The 14,762-nt window shown below is 38.7% G+C and overlaps 1 protein-coding gene across 1 annotated transcript; it reads right to left on the bottom strand.

Moving 5' to 3' along the window:
* Positions 1 to 3,574: 3,574 nt before the first annotated feature.
* On the bottom strand, positions 3,575 to 14,178 carry iqcb1 (IQ motif containing B1). Its single transcript, XM_052141086.1, has 13 exons — positions 13,887 to 14,178; positions 13,527 to 13,692; positions 13,330 to 13,450; positions 10,089 to 10,182; positions 9,874 to 9,973; positions 9,598 to 9,770; positions 8,369 to 8,475; positions 7,971 to 8,104; positions 7,417 to 7,559; positions 6,572 to 6,720; positions 6,110 to 6,241; positions 5,819 to 5,975; positions 3,575 to 4,862 (listed from the first exon to the last, which is right to left on the bottom strand). Exons 1-13 carry the CDS (start codon positions 14,026 to 14,028, stop codon positions 4,642 to 4,644), a joined length of 1,839 nt encoding a protein of 612 aa, XP_051997046.1. The 5' UTR covers positions 14,029 to 14,178; the 3' UTR covers positions 3,575 to 4,641.
* Positions 14,179 to 14,762: the final 584 nt, after the last annotated feature.

Here is a 14,762-nt window from a genome sequence, read left to right as displayed (position 1 = left end):
TAGCCGGTTGCTAGGGAGGGTAGAGTCACATGGGGTAACCTCACTTTGGTTGCTAGAATCTCACAGCTGAGAGACACAACAGACTGATTAATTACACAAACTCAAGGCATTTACCTCTTACCAGAGTTTCCATATTGCAGAGGACATACTGTTCAAAATGGTGGAGAGAAAATAGGATGCATTTTACCAAAATAATATTATCTTCAGAAAGCTGACTAACACCCTACAGCATCTCTCTCTCTCTCGCTCTCACACACACACACACACTCACATCCTTGTTTCTCCAATAACTTGTTAGAAACACCAAACGCCATGATACTAGTTCTAAAGTGACGTTTTTGAGAGGCTCAGACGCATAATTTGGTTTGAACCAGCAACGGCAGATTCTGCTCCGTCGCGTAAGGAAGTAGTTCCATGCACAAATGTTAAGGCTGACTTAATTGCATCATTTACAAGGTGAAGGTGTCATGGGAGTGGGTGGTCGCTGCAGAGTGTATTTGGTACCCTTTGTTGGCAGCAATTCTCTGATTGGTGGATCTTTCTCTGCTTGATCATGGATAGTGTCGAAATTCAACAGGAATTCAGCTATTTAACAAGATTGTCAAAAATTCCAATGCCGACTGATGGCTTCAAAAGAGGCATTGGCCACTGATTAACAACCTCGGAGCTCACGGTAAATCTGTCTTTAAAGGTTTATAAGTTATAGTTAAAAATCAAAAAGAGTTTGCCTATGGAGAAAATGAATGTGATTTTTACTTCTGGAACCCAACTGTCATGCCCTATTGGTACAATATGGACCAATATAAGAAAGTAAAATAAAGTCAGTATATAATCTAAATTTACACTGTTTAATTTTAGTGAATTGTCCAGAAGAAGACTAATCGTTTTCTCACCAATTGAACAATGCACATTTCAACTCGTAGTGATATCATAGTGGGCATTAGCAGTAGTCAAGCTGGCATGACTGTGTGAAATCAGCCGTATTTAGCAGCAGTTATTAAGCGCTTATGCTTTGAATGGAGTGAGTGTGTGAGGAACGGAGCATGTTGGAGAGGCAGTGTGAAGTGAGAGTGAGAGATTTTAAGCGGCTACAGTGAAGAGTGTGTGAGATATTACACAACAATATTAGTGGAATGAGCACTGAATAATTCAACTCAAGCAGAAGTAGTTGTAGTCTCTCAGGAGCAGAGGTAAAACTCACCTGTGAAGAACTACTTAAATGACATTCAGAAAGTGTTTGTTTTTAGAACAAATCAGTGTACTGTGAACCTTTTGTTGTTGTTATATCATAATTTGGTTTTCATGATTATGGTATTACAAGGGAGTCATTACATTTGATCTGAGCACCGTTATTACAGATATGTGAATGTTGTTTTTATCGTATGACAATGAATCTTGGAACTTAAATGTGTACAGCCATGACCAAAAGTATTGGCAGTGACATCAATTTTGTGTTTTCCAAAGTTTGCTGCTTCAGTATGTGTAGATTATTTCACTTGTTTCAATGGTTTACTAGAAAACAATGAAAAGCGTTTCATGAGTTTTAAAGGCTTTTTTTTTTTTTGGCAAAAACATTCAATATATGCAAAGAGTCAATATTTACAGTGTTGACCCCTGTTCTTCATAACCTCTGAAATTCGCTCTGGCATGCTGAATATCAGCTTCTGGGCCAAATCCTGACTGATGTGCTCGGATTTGATCACAATTTTTGAGGATTGACCACAGGTTCTCAATGGGATAAAGATCCAGGGAGTTGCCTGGCCACGGATCCAAAATTTCAATGTAATGATCTCCGAGCCACTTCATTATCACTCTTGCCTTGTGACATGGTGCTCCATCATGCTGGAAAATGCACGGATCATCACCAAATTGCTCCTGGATCGTTGGGAGTAGTTGCTCTTGCAGGACGTTTTGATACCATTCTTTATTCATGGCTGTGATTTTGGGCAGAATTGTGAGACAGCCCACTCCCTTGGATGAAAAGCAACCCCACATACGGATGGTCTTATGATTCACTGTTGGCACGACACAGGACTCATGGTAGCGTTCACATATTCTTCTTTGGACTATCGATTTTCCATATGTTCCAAACAGTCAGAAGGGGGCTTCATCAGAGAAAATAACTTTGCACCAGTCTTTTGCTGTCCAATCCTTGTACTCTCTTACAGAATTTCAGTCTGTCCTTGATGTTTTTCTTGGAGAGAAGTGGCTTCTTTGCTGCCCTTCTTGACAACAGGCCATTGTCCAATAGTCTTCGCCTCACTGTGCGTGCAGATGCACTCACACAAACTGGCTGCCAATATTGAGCTCTGCACTGGTGATGACACGATTCCGTAACTGACTCCTCAGGAGATGACCTGGTGCTTGCAGGACACTCTGGGACGTCCTGAAGCCTTCTTCACTGCAGTTGAACCTCTCTCCTTAAAGTTCTTGATGATCTGGTAAATGGTTCTTTCAGGTGCAATATTCTTTGCAGCAATATCCTTGCATGTGAGGCCATTTTGATGCAAAGCAATGATGGCTGCACGTCGTTCTTTAAAGGTAACATTGCTAACAAGAACACAATGATTGGAAGCACATCTTCCCTCCTTTTATAGCAATCAGTCTGCTCTTATAATCCAATCAGAATGATAGAGTGATGTCACCTGACTAGTACTCGTTCACACTTTCCCAGGTGCTGCTGATATGATTAGTGAAATGATGTTAGCTGGTTATTTTGTGCCTGGGCCAAAAAACAGTGAAAGTTAATTTTGTTGGCCAATGAAGCTTTTTGCAATTATTTAAAATGCATCTGATCACTCTGCACAATAATCTAGAAACAATGTGAATTAATATCACAACAACTGAAGCAGAAACATTTGCAAAACACACAAATTATTTAACTGCCAATACTTTAGGCCACGGCTTTAAATGTTTAACAATGAAAGTGTTTATTTTTTCATTCAATGTCTAAAAACTGGTAAAGCATGACACTAGTAATGCAAATGTCATGGGTTTGATTTCCAGATATCACACATAGTTAATTTGGATAAAAGCATATGCTAAATGCATTAATGCAGATTTAAGAAAAAGAGATTTTTTATCAACTCTTATTATTTCCTTGCAGTCCATTTGTACATTTTGACTTAAGTCTAATCAGAAGACTGCAACAGCAAAAGTTATCTGAACTTCGAACAATATCTGACTGGAGGGACAGAAAGAGCCCAATACAACTGTGGTAAAACTTAATCATGTGCCAGCATAAAAGATTACTGTAGTTAATTAATTAAACCTCACATTGGCACTTGTAGCACAGCAGAGTTTTGGCAGGCACAGAAGCACTTTTATGTTTACCTGGCACTTTTCCCATTAGCATCGACCTTAGGAAATAGACCGTTTCAGTGAAGTTTCATATTCAGAATTCTTTTTCATATTTATTTCTAATAATACTGAACTTCCTGCAAATATAAAACAAGAACATAATGTATCAACTAAGAAATGTAGCATTGTTTTCATCAGATTTACTCAACTAAAAAAAAAAAAAAACTTAAAAATATGAGAAATATTTCAAATGATTCCTAAAGGAGTCCTTGGACAAAAAAAGTGGACAACCAAATCCAATGGCTAAAAACAACAAAAACAGCTGCACTTAATAATATAAGAGCAAGTGATTAAAATAGATTGCTAGTTTATCTGACACTCAAAATCAATAAAAGACAGGGACTTGACTTGTCGCGTTGGTCCTTAAATTTAATGTAAAGAATACAAATTAGTTTAGATTACATGGATTAACGTTTTAGTAAATATGTAGCTAATCATTTCTGTTATTGCATTGCATTTATAAAATACAGGCAATCACATTTACTCTTCGATTTACCAAGCACATCATCTTGGAAGCCTTAAAGGAATAGTTCACCCAAAAATGAAAATTTTCTCATCATTTTCTCACACTCATGCCATCCCAGATGTTCTGTAGGTCCATACAATGCAAGTGAATGGGTGCCAAAATTATGAAGCTCCAAAATCCACATAAGGGCAACATAAAAGTAATCGATAAGACTGCAGTGGTTAAATCCGAGTGTTCAGACACGATTTGATAGGTGAGAAAAAGGTCAATGTTAAATGTCCTTTTTTGCTCAGTCAATCTTCACTTTAACTTTCACATTCTTCTTCTTCTGTTTTTGGTGATTCACATTCTTGGTGCATATCTCCTCCCTACTGGGCAAAGAGGAGTATTTATGATAAAACTGACTTATATATTGATCTGTTTCTCACTCAAACCTATAATATCATGTCTGAACACTTGGATTTAATCACTGGAGTCATATGGATTACTTTTATGCTCCATTTATATGGATTTTGGAGCTTCAAAATGTTGGCACCCAATCACTTCCATTGTGAGGACCTACAGAGCTGAAATATTCTTTTAAAAGTCTTAATTTGTGTTCTGCTGAAGAAAGTCACACATCTGGGATACCAGGAGGGTGAGTAAATCATGACAGAATTTTCAGTTTTGGGTGAACTATCCCTATAAAAACTTGCAACAATTCAAATGTACCATTGTCAAGTATGCTGATATTAGAGCTATATTACCAGTGACCACTTTTGACCACTAGTGTAATAAAAATCTGTTGTAAACATCTGTTCATTTTTCAACATAATTTAGCTACCGCCCAGATACAGTGACTCAATGTCCATATCATAGTCTTTCCTGGGAGGGTCCTCTGGGCTGGAGAACTCCTCTCCCAGCATCCTCCACCATGGGAGACGCATGCTCTGGATCAAAGCAGTGTGTGATTGACGGGCTCGTGTAGCCACAGGGACAGAACGGCTCAGGAAAAGGATCGCATCTTCCCCTCTGGCATCCTTCAGGGATGGGGGATCTGAAATATTACAGAAGTTATGTGCAATATGAGATGGTGTAATTTAGTACTGATTACAAATTGCACAGATAAAATTGTAATCAGTAATGTAAACTTTTAGATTACACTTTAAAGTAATCAAATATGATTACTTACTACATGTTTTGATGAAAGTCCAATTTTATAAGTGTATTAAAAGAATAGCTCACTTAAAATGAAAATTCTCTCATCATTTACTCACCATCATGCAGTTCCAGATGTGTAGGACTTACTTTTTTCTGCAGAACACAAATTAAGATTTTTACAGGAATATTTAAGCTCTGTAGGTTCATACAATATAAGTCAACAGGGTACAAAACTTTGAAGCTCAAAAAAGCACATAAAGGAAGCATAAAAGTAATCCATAAATCTCCAGTAGTTAAATATATGTCCACAGAAGCAATATGATAGGTTTGGGTGAGACACAGATCAATATTAAGTCCTTTTTTACAATAAATTCACCAGGCTGTCAAGTAAGTGGTGATATGCACAAAGAAAGTGAATCGCCAAAAACAAAAGAAGAATGTGAAAGTGGAGATTTATAGTAAAAAGGACTTAAATATCTGTTTCTCACCTTCACCTATCATATTACTACATAAGACAATGATTCAATCACTGGAGTCGTGTGGATTACTTTTATGCTACATTTATGTGCTTTTTGAGCTTCAATGTTTTGGACCCTGTTGACTTATATTGAATGAAACTACAGAGCTCAGATATTCTTCTACAAATCGTGGTTGAAGTTGATCAGAAGAAAGAAAGTCAAACACATCTGGGATGGCATGAGGGTGTGTAAATGATGAGAGAATTATAATTTTTGGGAGAACTATCCCTTTAAGGACCAATTCACAATCCTTTTATTAAACATTTGTTTAAGTTCTTACACTTTGCAAATGTCAAGATATTTCATGACTATAGCCTCAGATTTTGGTACATACTTAGTAAAAGCTCAATGTCGGTGTTGATCTGTGCAAGGAGAGCCTGTCTGTGCTGCTCCTGTGCCCGATCAGATGCTTTGTTGACCAGGTGCTTGTGAAGGAGACTCTGAGCTCTCTGATGCAGCTCCATACTGCCCTCTGCTGACATCACAGATGACTGCACAACACAAAATCCATCATGACTGCTCACATTGAGATAAATGATCATTTGGACACTGGATAAACATCTGGATAAAAGTACACAGTGTTTAAAATGGATGTCATTTATAGTAGGGGCCAGTAGTAACTCACAGGATGTAGAGAGATGTGCTCCTCTATCTGTCTCCTGAGCTCCGTCCTCCGACTGTCAGTCAGTCCTTTGGGTCCCTTGAATGGTGTTAGAATAATCCTTTGCGCTTTACGACGTTTTAGAAACCGCAGAATCTGTCAGATATTCACAATTATAAGCAAATTCATTCACAGACTTTATATATTCTACCAGACAAAAAACAAAAAGGACACACTTAACTGAATAATGTTTGGAAACAATATGGAAAACAGAAATGAATTACAAGGAATCAAGTGACAGACAGACTTTGCAAATTGCCCGGTAATCATTGGCTTCAAAGGGGGGTCAGAATTGAAATTTGAACTTGAGACACAACACTTTACATAGCTTGACCAGCGTGCAACGCGATGCAATGTGACAGAGGCATCGCTGATGTTTCACTCCATCAGTGCATTAGCCAACAGAGCTTTTAGTTCTACACTCACAGCTCTCTGCAGAGTGACAGCAGCTTTGTGTTGTTTTAGAATGTATTTGTGTTGCTGGAAGTTTCGTCTCTCACTGTGTCCTCTCCACACTCTCTGAATCAGCACAGCTGCCTTCTTCTCCAGCTCCCCCATGTATCTCTCCACCTGGGCTGGGAGAGGTGGACATTTACAGCATTAACCACCCCGTATATTACAGCAACCTTTTACTTAAAGGGGCAGTTCACCCAAAAATAAAAATTCTCTCACCATTTTCTCACCCTCATGCCATCCCAGATGTATCTTACGTTTTTCTTCTGCAAAACACAAACAAAGATTTTTAAACAATATCTCAGCTCTGTAGGTCCATACAATACAAGTGAATGGTGACCAGAACAATAAAGCACCAAAAGGCACATAAAGGCAGCCTAAAAGTAATCCGTACAACTCCAGTGGTTAAATCCATGTCTTCAGAAGCGATATGATAGTTGTGGGTGAGAAACAGATCAATATTTAAGTCCTTTTTTACAATAAATCTCCACTTTCACTTTTACATGCTATGCATGAAGACTGCATATCACCACCTACTGGTCAGGGCTGGTTAAAAGTCGAGATTTACATTAAAAAAGGACTTAAATATTGATCTTTTTCTCACCTGCACCTATCATATCGGTTCTGAAGACATGGATTTAACCACTGGAGTTGTACGGATTACCTTTATGTGCCTTCTGGTCACCATTCACTTGTATTGCATGCACTTACAGAGCTGAGATATTCTTCAAAAATCTTCATTTGTGTTCTGCAGAAGCAAATGGGATGGCATATGGGTTGAGAATTTTCATTTTTGGGTGAAATGATGCATGTGTTACCAGCAGGTAGTATCTCCATCAGATGAAGCTGGCGTTGGCGGAATTGTCTCATGGCTCTCTGTCTTCGCAGACACACTTGATGACGTAACTCCTCTTCTGCATGTTGTCGCTCAGCATGTTCCTGTTGCCGCCTCCGCTTTTCCCTAAAAGCCACAGGCAAATTGGCGCAATAATCAAAAACTAGATTAACAATTTCTTCAGTAACTACCAGTGCTTGCTAGGCAGCAAAACGGTGTTAACATTTCAGGCAAGCTTAGGTTTTGAGTTTTGGTTCTGTGTAACAAAACTTGTGTCTTGCTTTCGGTCACTGCATGAGAATCAACACACAACGTGACACTGCCTCTGTAAAGGCAATTACATGGTTAAACCGATGAAGGCAAGAAATATGAATCACAATTCAATAAGCAAATAGTTGTACTACAACTGCAATTACAGTTTTATTAATACTGAGCATTCAGACATCTTACTCATCTGACATACGCTTTTTGGTATACTATATACAGCAGTAGGGACGTAGACATATTTGGGCATGGGGAGGATCATTATTTCCTAACCTGAAGCTGCGTTGTAATGTGCTGACAGCTCTAGGCAGATTCTTAAGTCTTTTTCTGGTCTGATGGGCTCTCCAGGTGGCCTGGATTACACATGCTGCTCTCACTTTCTCCTCAGAGGACTCCTTAGGATCATGCTGAGTAAATAAATAAATAAATAATGAAGAATGTAAATACAAGCAAACAATAAAATATAAGATAAGACATTTCAAGTGTGAAATTCATTATAACTATAACCCCAAAATCCCTCTATATATCACTGTGTAATACAAATAAATCCAATTTAATAACAGTTTAACATGGACAGCCGATAACTGAACTACTCCTCATAAATGGAACACAGCGCTTGCAGGGAGTGGATTTGATACTGTGATGCTGAATTACAGTTGGTGGCTGCTGACCTCAGTGTCTCTCCATGGGACATCTGACTGCAGTCGGTCAATAAGTTGATCCAGTGCAGCGTCAAAGCCTTTACCACGCCAATCTTTCAAAGACAAATCATCCAAACCTGCAGCACAAACAAAATTAACACTCGCCAAGTGCCAAGCAGTGCCAGTAAGTGACGTGAGCAAATCAAATCATCAACAAAATAAAATTATGTTGCGTCTATCTGTATGTGTGTATATATGTATATACAGCTCTGGAAAATACTGCAAAATTTACTTTTTGAGTAAAATGAACAGTTTTGTTTTATTCTATAAAGTACTGACAACATTTCTCCCAAATTCCAAATAAAGACATTGTCATTTAGAGCATTTATTTGCAGAAAATGTCAACTGGTCAACATAACAAAAAAAGATGCAGTGTTATCAGAGCTCGAATACTGCAAATAAATTCATATAAATTTTTAAACAACATAATATTAATGTTTTAACATAGGAAGAGTTCAGAAATCAATATTTGTTGGAGTAACCCTGATTTTCAATCGCAGCTTTCATGCGTCTTGGCAGCTCTCTACCAGTCTTTGACATTGCTGCTGGGTGACTTTATGCCACTCCTGGCGCATAAATTCAAGCAACTCGGCTTTGTTTGATGGCTTGTGACCATCCATCTTCCTCTTGATCACATTTCAGAGGGTTCAGGTCTGGAGATTGGGCTGACCATGACAGGGTCTTGATCTGGTGGTCCTCCACCCTGAGCATTGTCCTGCTGGAAAAACCAATCCTCAGAGTTGGGGAACATTGTCAGAGCAGAAGGTAGACAGTCAAGCCACATACAAGGTTATCCTGGAAGAAAACTGCAATCTTCTGCTCTGACAATGTTCCCCAACTCTGAGGATTGTTTTTTCCAGCAGGACAATGTTATATGCCACACATACGGGGTCAATCAAGGTGTGGATGGAGGACCACCAGATCAAGACCCTGTCATGGCCAGCCCAATCTCCAGACCTGAATCCCACTGAAAATCTCTGGAATGTGATCAAGAGGAAGATGGATGACCACAAGCCTTCAAAAAAAGCCAAGCTGCTTGAATGTTTGCGCCATGAGTGGCATAAAGTCACCCAACAGCAATGTGAAAGACTGGTAGAGAGCATGCCAAGACACCTGCCAACTGCCATTGGCAGTTGTGGCAAAACGTTAATTTCGGACCCTCATCGGGACATTCTGAGATGTGTATAATGTGACTCTACCTCTGTATCGTTTGTAAATGAGCTGATGGGTTGAGTTGCTGTTGTCCATAATCAGTATGAGTGTCTTCACAGCTGCCCTGCCAATCACAGGATTTGAGCTACTGGACATTTTATAAACAATATCATCTGTAATGCCAGTGAGAGCTCTGTTGCCCATCTCAGCTAAAACAGCACTGCAGAAAAAAAGAGGGTGAGAGACAAAGACCAAAGGATATTTTCCAAATAGTAGCAGTTGGCCAAAGCTTGTGGTATGGAACTGGTGGCTTGCTGTTGTACCTGTTTGCCCTGAAGATATCGTTCCACATTTTTATAGTAACAACGGCAATGTCATCGTCTTCACACATTTGGACACTCTCAAAATGTTTAGACCTCATCACTGAGAAGAGAAAGTTTAATGAAGTTTAGTTTCTCTTGAAGTTAAAGAACAGCTTTAAATACAGCTTATAAATGCTCTCAGTCTGATTATAAAACATCGCTTTCTTGTCACTTACCATGATGAATAAGATGTCTATGAGCCCTGAGGAGCCAGCCAATGGAATCAAAGACTTTTCTGAACAAACGAATCATCTCATTTTGTGCCTTGTCCTGTTGTGGAGAGAAATCAAAATCTATGGTTAAAGGGATAGTTCACCCAAAAATTAAAATTCTTTCATCAATTACTCGTAGATGTGTATGACTTTCTTTCATCTGCTGAGAACAAATGAAGATTTTTAGAAGAATATCTCAGCTCTGTAGGTCCCTATAATGCAAATGAAGTTAGAAGGTCCAAAAATGACATAAAGGCAGCATAAAAGTTATCCATATGACTCCAGTGTTTAAATCCATATCTTCTGAAGCAAGTGAAAATGTAGATTTACAGTAAAAAGGACTTAAATATTAATCTTTTTCCCACCCACACCTATCATATCGCTTCAGAATATATAGATTTAACCACTGGAGTCTTATGGATTACTTTTTTTTTTGCTGCATTTTAGGCCTTCAAAGTTCTGGTCACAATTCACTTGCATTGTGAGGACCAACAGAGCTGAAACAGAGCTGAAATATTCTTTGTTTTTGTTTTGCAGAAGAAAGAAAGTCATTCATATCTGGGATGGTATGAGGGATGAATTTTTATTTTTGGGTGAACTATGCCTTCAAGTATAATTTTTATTACAGATCTGCTTCTGAGTCAAAAGCCGGCAGCATCAAATCTGTATTAATGCATCATTTCTAACAATAACAAAAAGAAAAGTGTTTGTTTTTTAGTCCCAAAGAGCTACTGTGTTACTTGATTGTCAACTGCACAGAAGGGTTGACATATAAAAGTGGCTTTGGACAAGCCTGTTGTCATGGTAAAACTATCAAATGTGCCCAGTAGCATGAAACCCCTTCAGTTAAGAAAACTCTCAATTATAATTGTGAAGACATTATCACTAAGGGTTTTCCTAACTTAAGCAGTTTCTTGCAACTGGGCCTGGTTGTTAAGGCAAAATAAACCCTGACAGTGACCCCCAAAACGAAGGATCTTGTATTACTCAGAAGGGGTTTGTTTGCGATAATGACTGTAAATTATGCTTTTTGCATAGCTATTTACCAAATAAATAAATAAAAATGATTAGAGCTGACATTATTTTATTATGCAATATCACAGCTATGAAATAAATCATTTTCCTGGGACAACAAGCAATCAAACTATCCACTGAAAGTAGGGAATCTCAGTGTAGAAAATCAGTGGGCGTTTCCAAACCGGGATGGGTTTTCCTAAACTATCCACTGAAAGTAGGGAATCTCAGTGTAGAAATCAGTGTGCAATTCTAAACTATCCAATGAAAGTAGGGAATCTCAGTGTAGAAATCAGTGTGCAATTCTAAACTATCCAATTAAAGTAGGGAATCTCAGTGTAGAAATCAGTGTGCAATTCTAAACTATCCAATGAAAGTAGGGAATCTCAGTGTAGAAATCAGTGGGCGTTTCTAAACTATCCACTGAAAGTAGGGAATCTCAGTGTAGAAATCAGTGGGCGTTTCTAAACTATCCAATGAAAGTAGGGAATCTCAGTGTAGAAATCAGTGGGCGTTTCTAAACTATCCACTGAAAGTAGGGAATCTCAGTGTAGAAATCAGTGGGCGTTTCCAAACTGGGATGGGCGTTTCTAAACTATCCAATGAAAGTAGGGAATCTCAGTGTAGAAATCAGTGGGCGTTTCCAAACTGGGATGGGCGTTTCTAAACTATCCAATGAAAGTAGGGAATCTCAGTGTAGAAATCAGTGGCCGTTTCCAAACTGGGATGGGCGTTTCTAAACTATCCAATGAAAGTAGGGAATCTCAGTTTAGAAATCAGTGGGCGTTTCCAAACTGGGATGGGTGTTCCTAAAATATCCATTGAAAGTAGGGAATCTCAGTGTAGAAATCAGTGGGCATTTCTAAACTATCCATTGAAAGTAGGGAATCTCAGTGTAGAAATCAGTGGGTATTTCCAAACCGGGATGGGCGATTCTAAACTATCCACTGAAAGTAGGGAATCTCAGTGTAGAAAATCAGTGGCCGTTTCCAAACCGGGATGGGTTTTCCTAAACTATCCACTGAAAGTAGGGAATCTCAGTGTAGAAATCAGTGTGCAATTCTAAACTATCCAATTAAAGTAGGGAATCTCAGTGTAGAAATCAGTGCAAAATTCTAAACTATCCAATGAAAGTAGGGAATCTCAGTGTAGAAATCAGTGGGCGTTTCTAAACTATCCAATGAAAGTAGGGAATCTCAGTGTAGAAATCAGTGTGCAATTCTAAACTATCCAATTAAAGTAGGGAATCTCAGTGTAGAAATCAGTGCAAAATTCTAAACTATCCAATGAAAGTAGGGAATCTCAGTGTAGAAATCAGTGGGCGTTTCTAAACTATCCACTGAAAGTAGGGAATCTCAGTGTAGAAATCAGTGGGCGTTTCCAAACTGGGATGGGCGTTTCTAAACTATCCAATGAAAGTAGGGAATCTCAGTGTAGAAATCAGTGGGCGTTTCCAAACTGGGATGGGTGTTCCTAAAATATCCATTGAAAGTAGGGAATCTCAGTGTAGAAATCAGTGGGCATTTCTAAACTATTCAATGAAAGTAGGGAATCTCAGTGTAGAAATCAGTGGGTATTTCCAAACCGGGATGGGCGCTTCTAAACTATCCACTGAAAGTAGGGAATCTCAGTGTAGAAATCAGTGGCCGTTTCTAAACTATCCAATGAAAGTAGTGAATCTCAGTGTAGAAATCAGTGGGCGTTTCCAAACTGGGATGGGTGTTCCTAAAATATCCATTGAAAGTAGGGAATCTCAGTGTAGAAATCAGTGGGTATTTCCAAACCGGGATGGGCGCTTCTAAACTATCCAATGAAAGTAGGGAATCTCAGTGTAGAAATCAGTGGGCGTTTCTAAACTTTTCAAATTGAATTAGGGAATCTCAGTGTGAAAATCAGTGGGCAATTCTAAACTATCCAAGAAAGTAGGGAATCTCAGTGTTGAAATCAGTGGGCGTTTCCAAACTGGGATGGGCGCTTCTAAATTATCCATTGAAAGTAGGGAATCTCAGTGTAGAAATCAGTGGCCGTTTCCAAACCGAGATGGACGTTTCTAAATTAACCAATGAAAGTAGGGAATCTCAATGGTTTGAAAATGCCCACTGATTGGTGAAAGCCCATTTTTGTTCTGCAGAGATATAATTCTCTGCTTCATTATGTTCCTCATCTGATTTACAACATGGTCCTGTCTTACCCTCAGAGCTCTGTTCATTAGACGGTCTGCAAGAAAAAGAAGATTTTCGACCATGGATGGCAGAAATTCTTGAGTGAACACATCCATGCCTCTGAAAGAGCCAAGACCCACACAGCACATGCTAGAAGGACACGGGATCACACATTAAAACTCCATTTGACGTGTATCTATTTGTAATTCATTTAAAATTGGAATACCTGAGAATGTCTGCCATCTGTGTCTGGACTGCATAGCCCTGTTCAATCCTGGTTGGACTCAATCTCAGGGAAGCTGAGCAGTACTTCAGTACACCATATGAGTAAAGACTCTGTTTACATGCCTCCAGTTCCCTCTGATCTCCCAACGACTTTCTGCCTAGAAGATCTGTGTGAAAGGTGTTTTTTTAATGTGGCAGATGCATGGTATTGTTTCAAGCATTACCAGCCGTTTTAGCACCTAAAGCAATTAAGTTATCAGCAACCAACAATATAAGAGTTATAAAAGTATGGTGATAAAACACCAAACTAAACGCTGAAAGTAAGAACAATAGACAGGACTGCTATTTCACTTATCTCCACCTTTTAATTTTGACAGCACGTCGTGGATCTTTTGTTCCGATTCTTCTCGCGTGTCAGCAACCAGATCTTTATATTCTGGGTTAATTTCGTCCCCTGATGGCCCCATCGCGCTCAGCGGTTGGGGAAAAACGCTAGAAGTCATAAAAACAATGACGATTAAAATGTATGCTTCATATGAGCAGTTTATGTTCAGTTCCTGGTTGATATGTTTGGTGAAGCTGAAATATCAATTAATTCTCTGTCCAGGAAAAGCGACAAAACAGACAGGAGCAGGAGTTGGGTTAGTGACAGGTTTTCCATAGCAACATCTACGTCATCAACCTGCGACGACTACTTTTTGTTTTTCGGCGATTCGCAGTATGTATATCGCCACCTACTGAATTGTATGCAATCATGATTCATTTAGTTAATCTTTTCCTTTAACTTTCTTTTTTTTTTTTGCATTTTCCTCTCCCTGCTTTTGTACACAATTCCCTTAAAAAATATATATTTTCTCCCCACTCTAGTTCAATCAAGACCCCATGATTCAGATGGTGCTGCATGTTCAGTTCCTCCATCCTCTACACAGAACCCCTCATGATCCTATAAGTGTGGAATAGCATCATTAATCTAATGTATATTCAATTAATTTATTCAAACCTGTACTATTTATAAGTACTGCATCAAAAGCCTGCACCCTACTCGATCCCTATTATACTCCCAGCCCAATACAAATACTAAATCCGTATCTTTTCAACCTTTTTTTTATTTAAATATAAAATTAACTCTCTTCTCTCCTCTTCATACCAACTACATTCAAATATTACAAGCACAACTGTTTCTTTTCCTCCACAATACTTACATTATCCATTTTCATGTACTCCAATTAAATACAGT

Source organism: Xyrauchen texanus, chromosome 13 (genome assembly GCF_025860055.1).
Source record: "Xyrauchen texanus isolate HMW12.3.18 chromosome 13, RBS_HiC_50CHRs, whole genome shotgun sequence".
Taxonomy (NCBI): Eukaryota; Metazoa; Chordata; class Actinopteri; order Cypriniformes; family Catostomidae; genus Xyrauchen; species Xyrauchen texanus.
The sequence above is the reverse complement of the archived record's forward strand: the minus strand, read 5'-3'. Positions and strand labels throughout refer to the sequence as shown.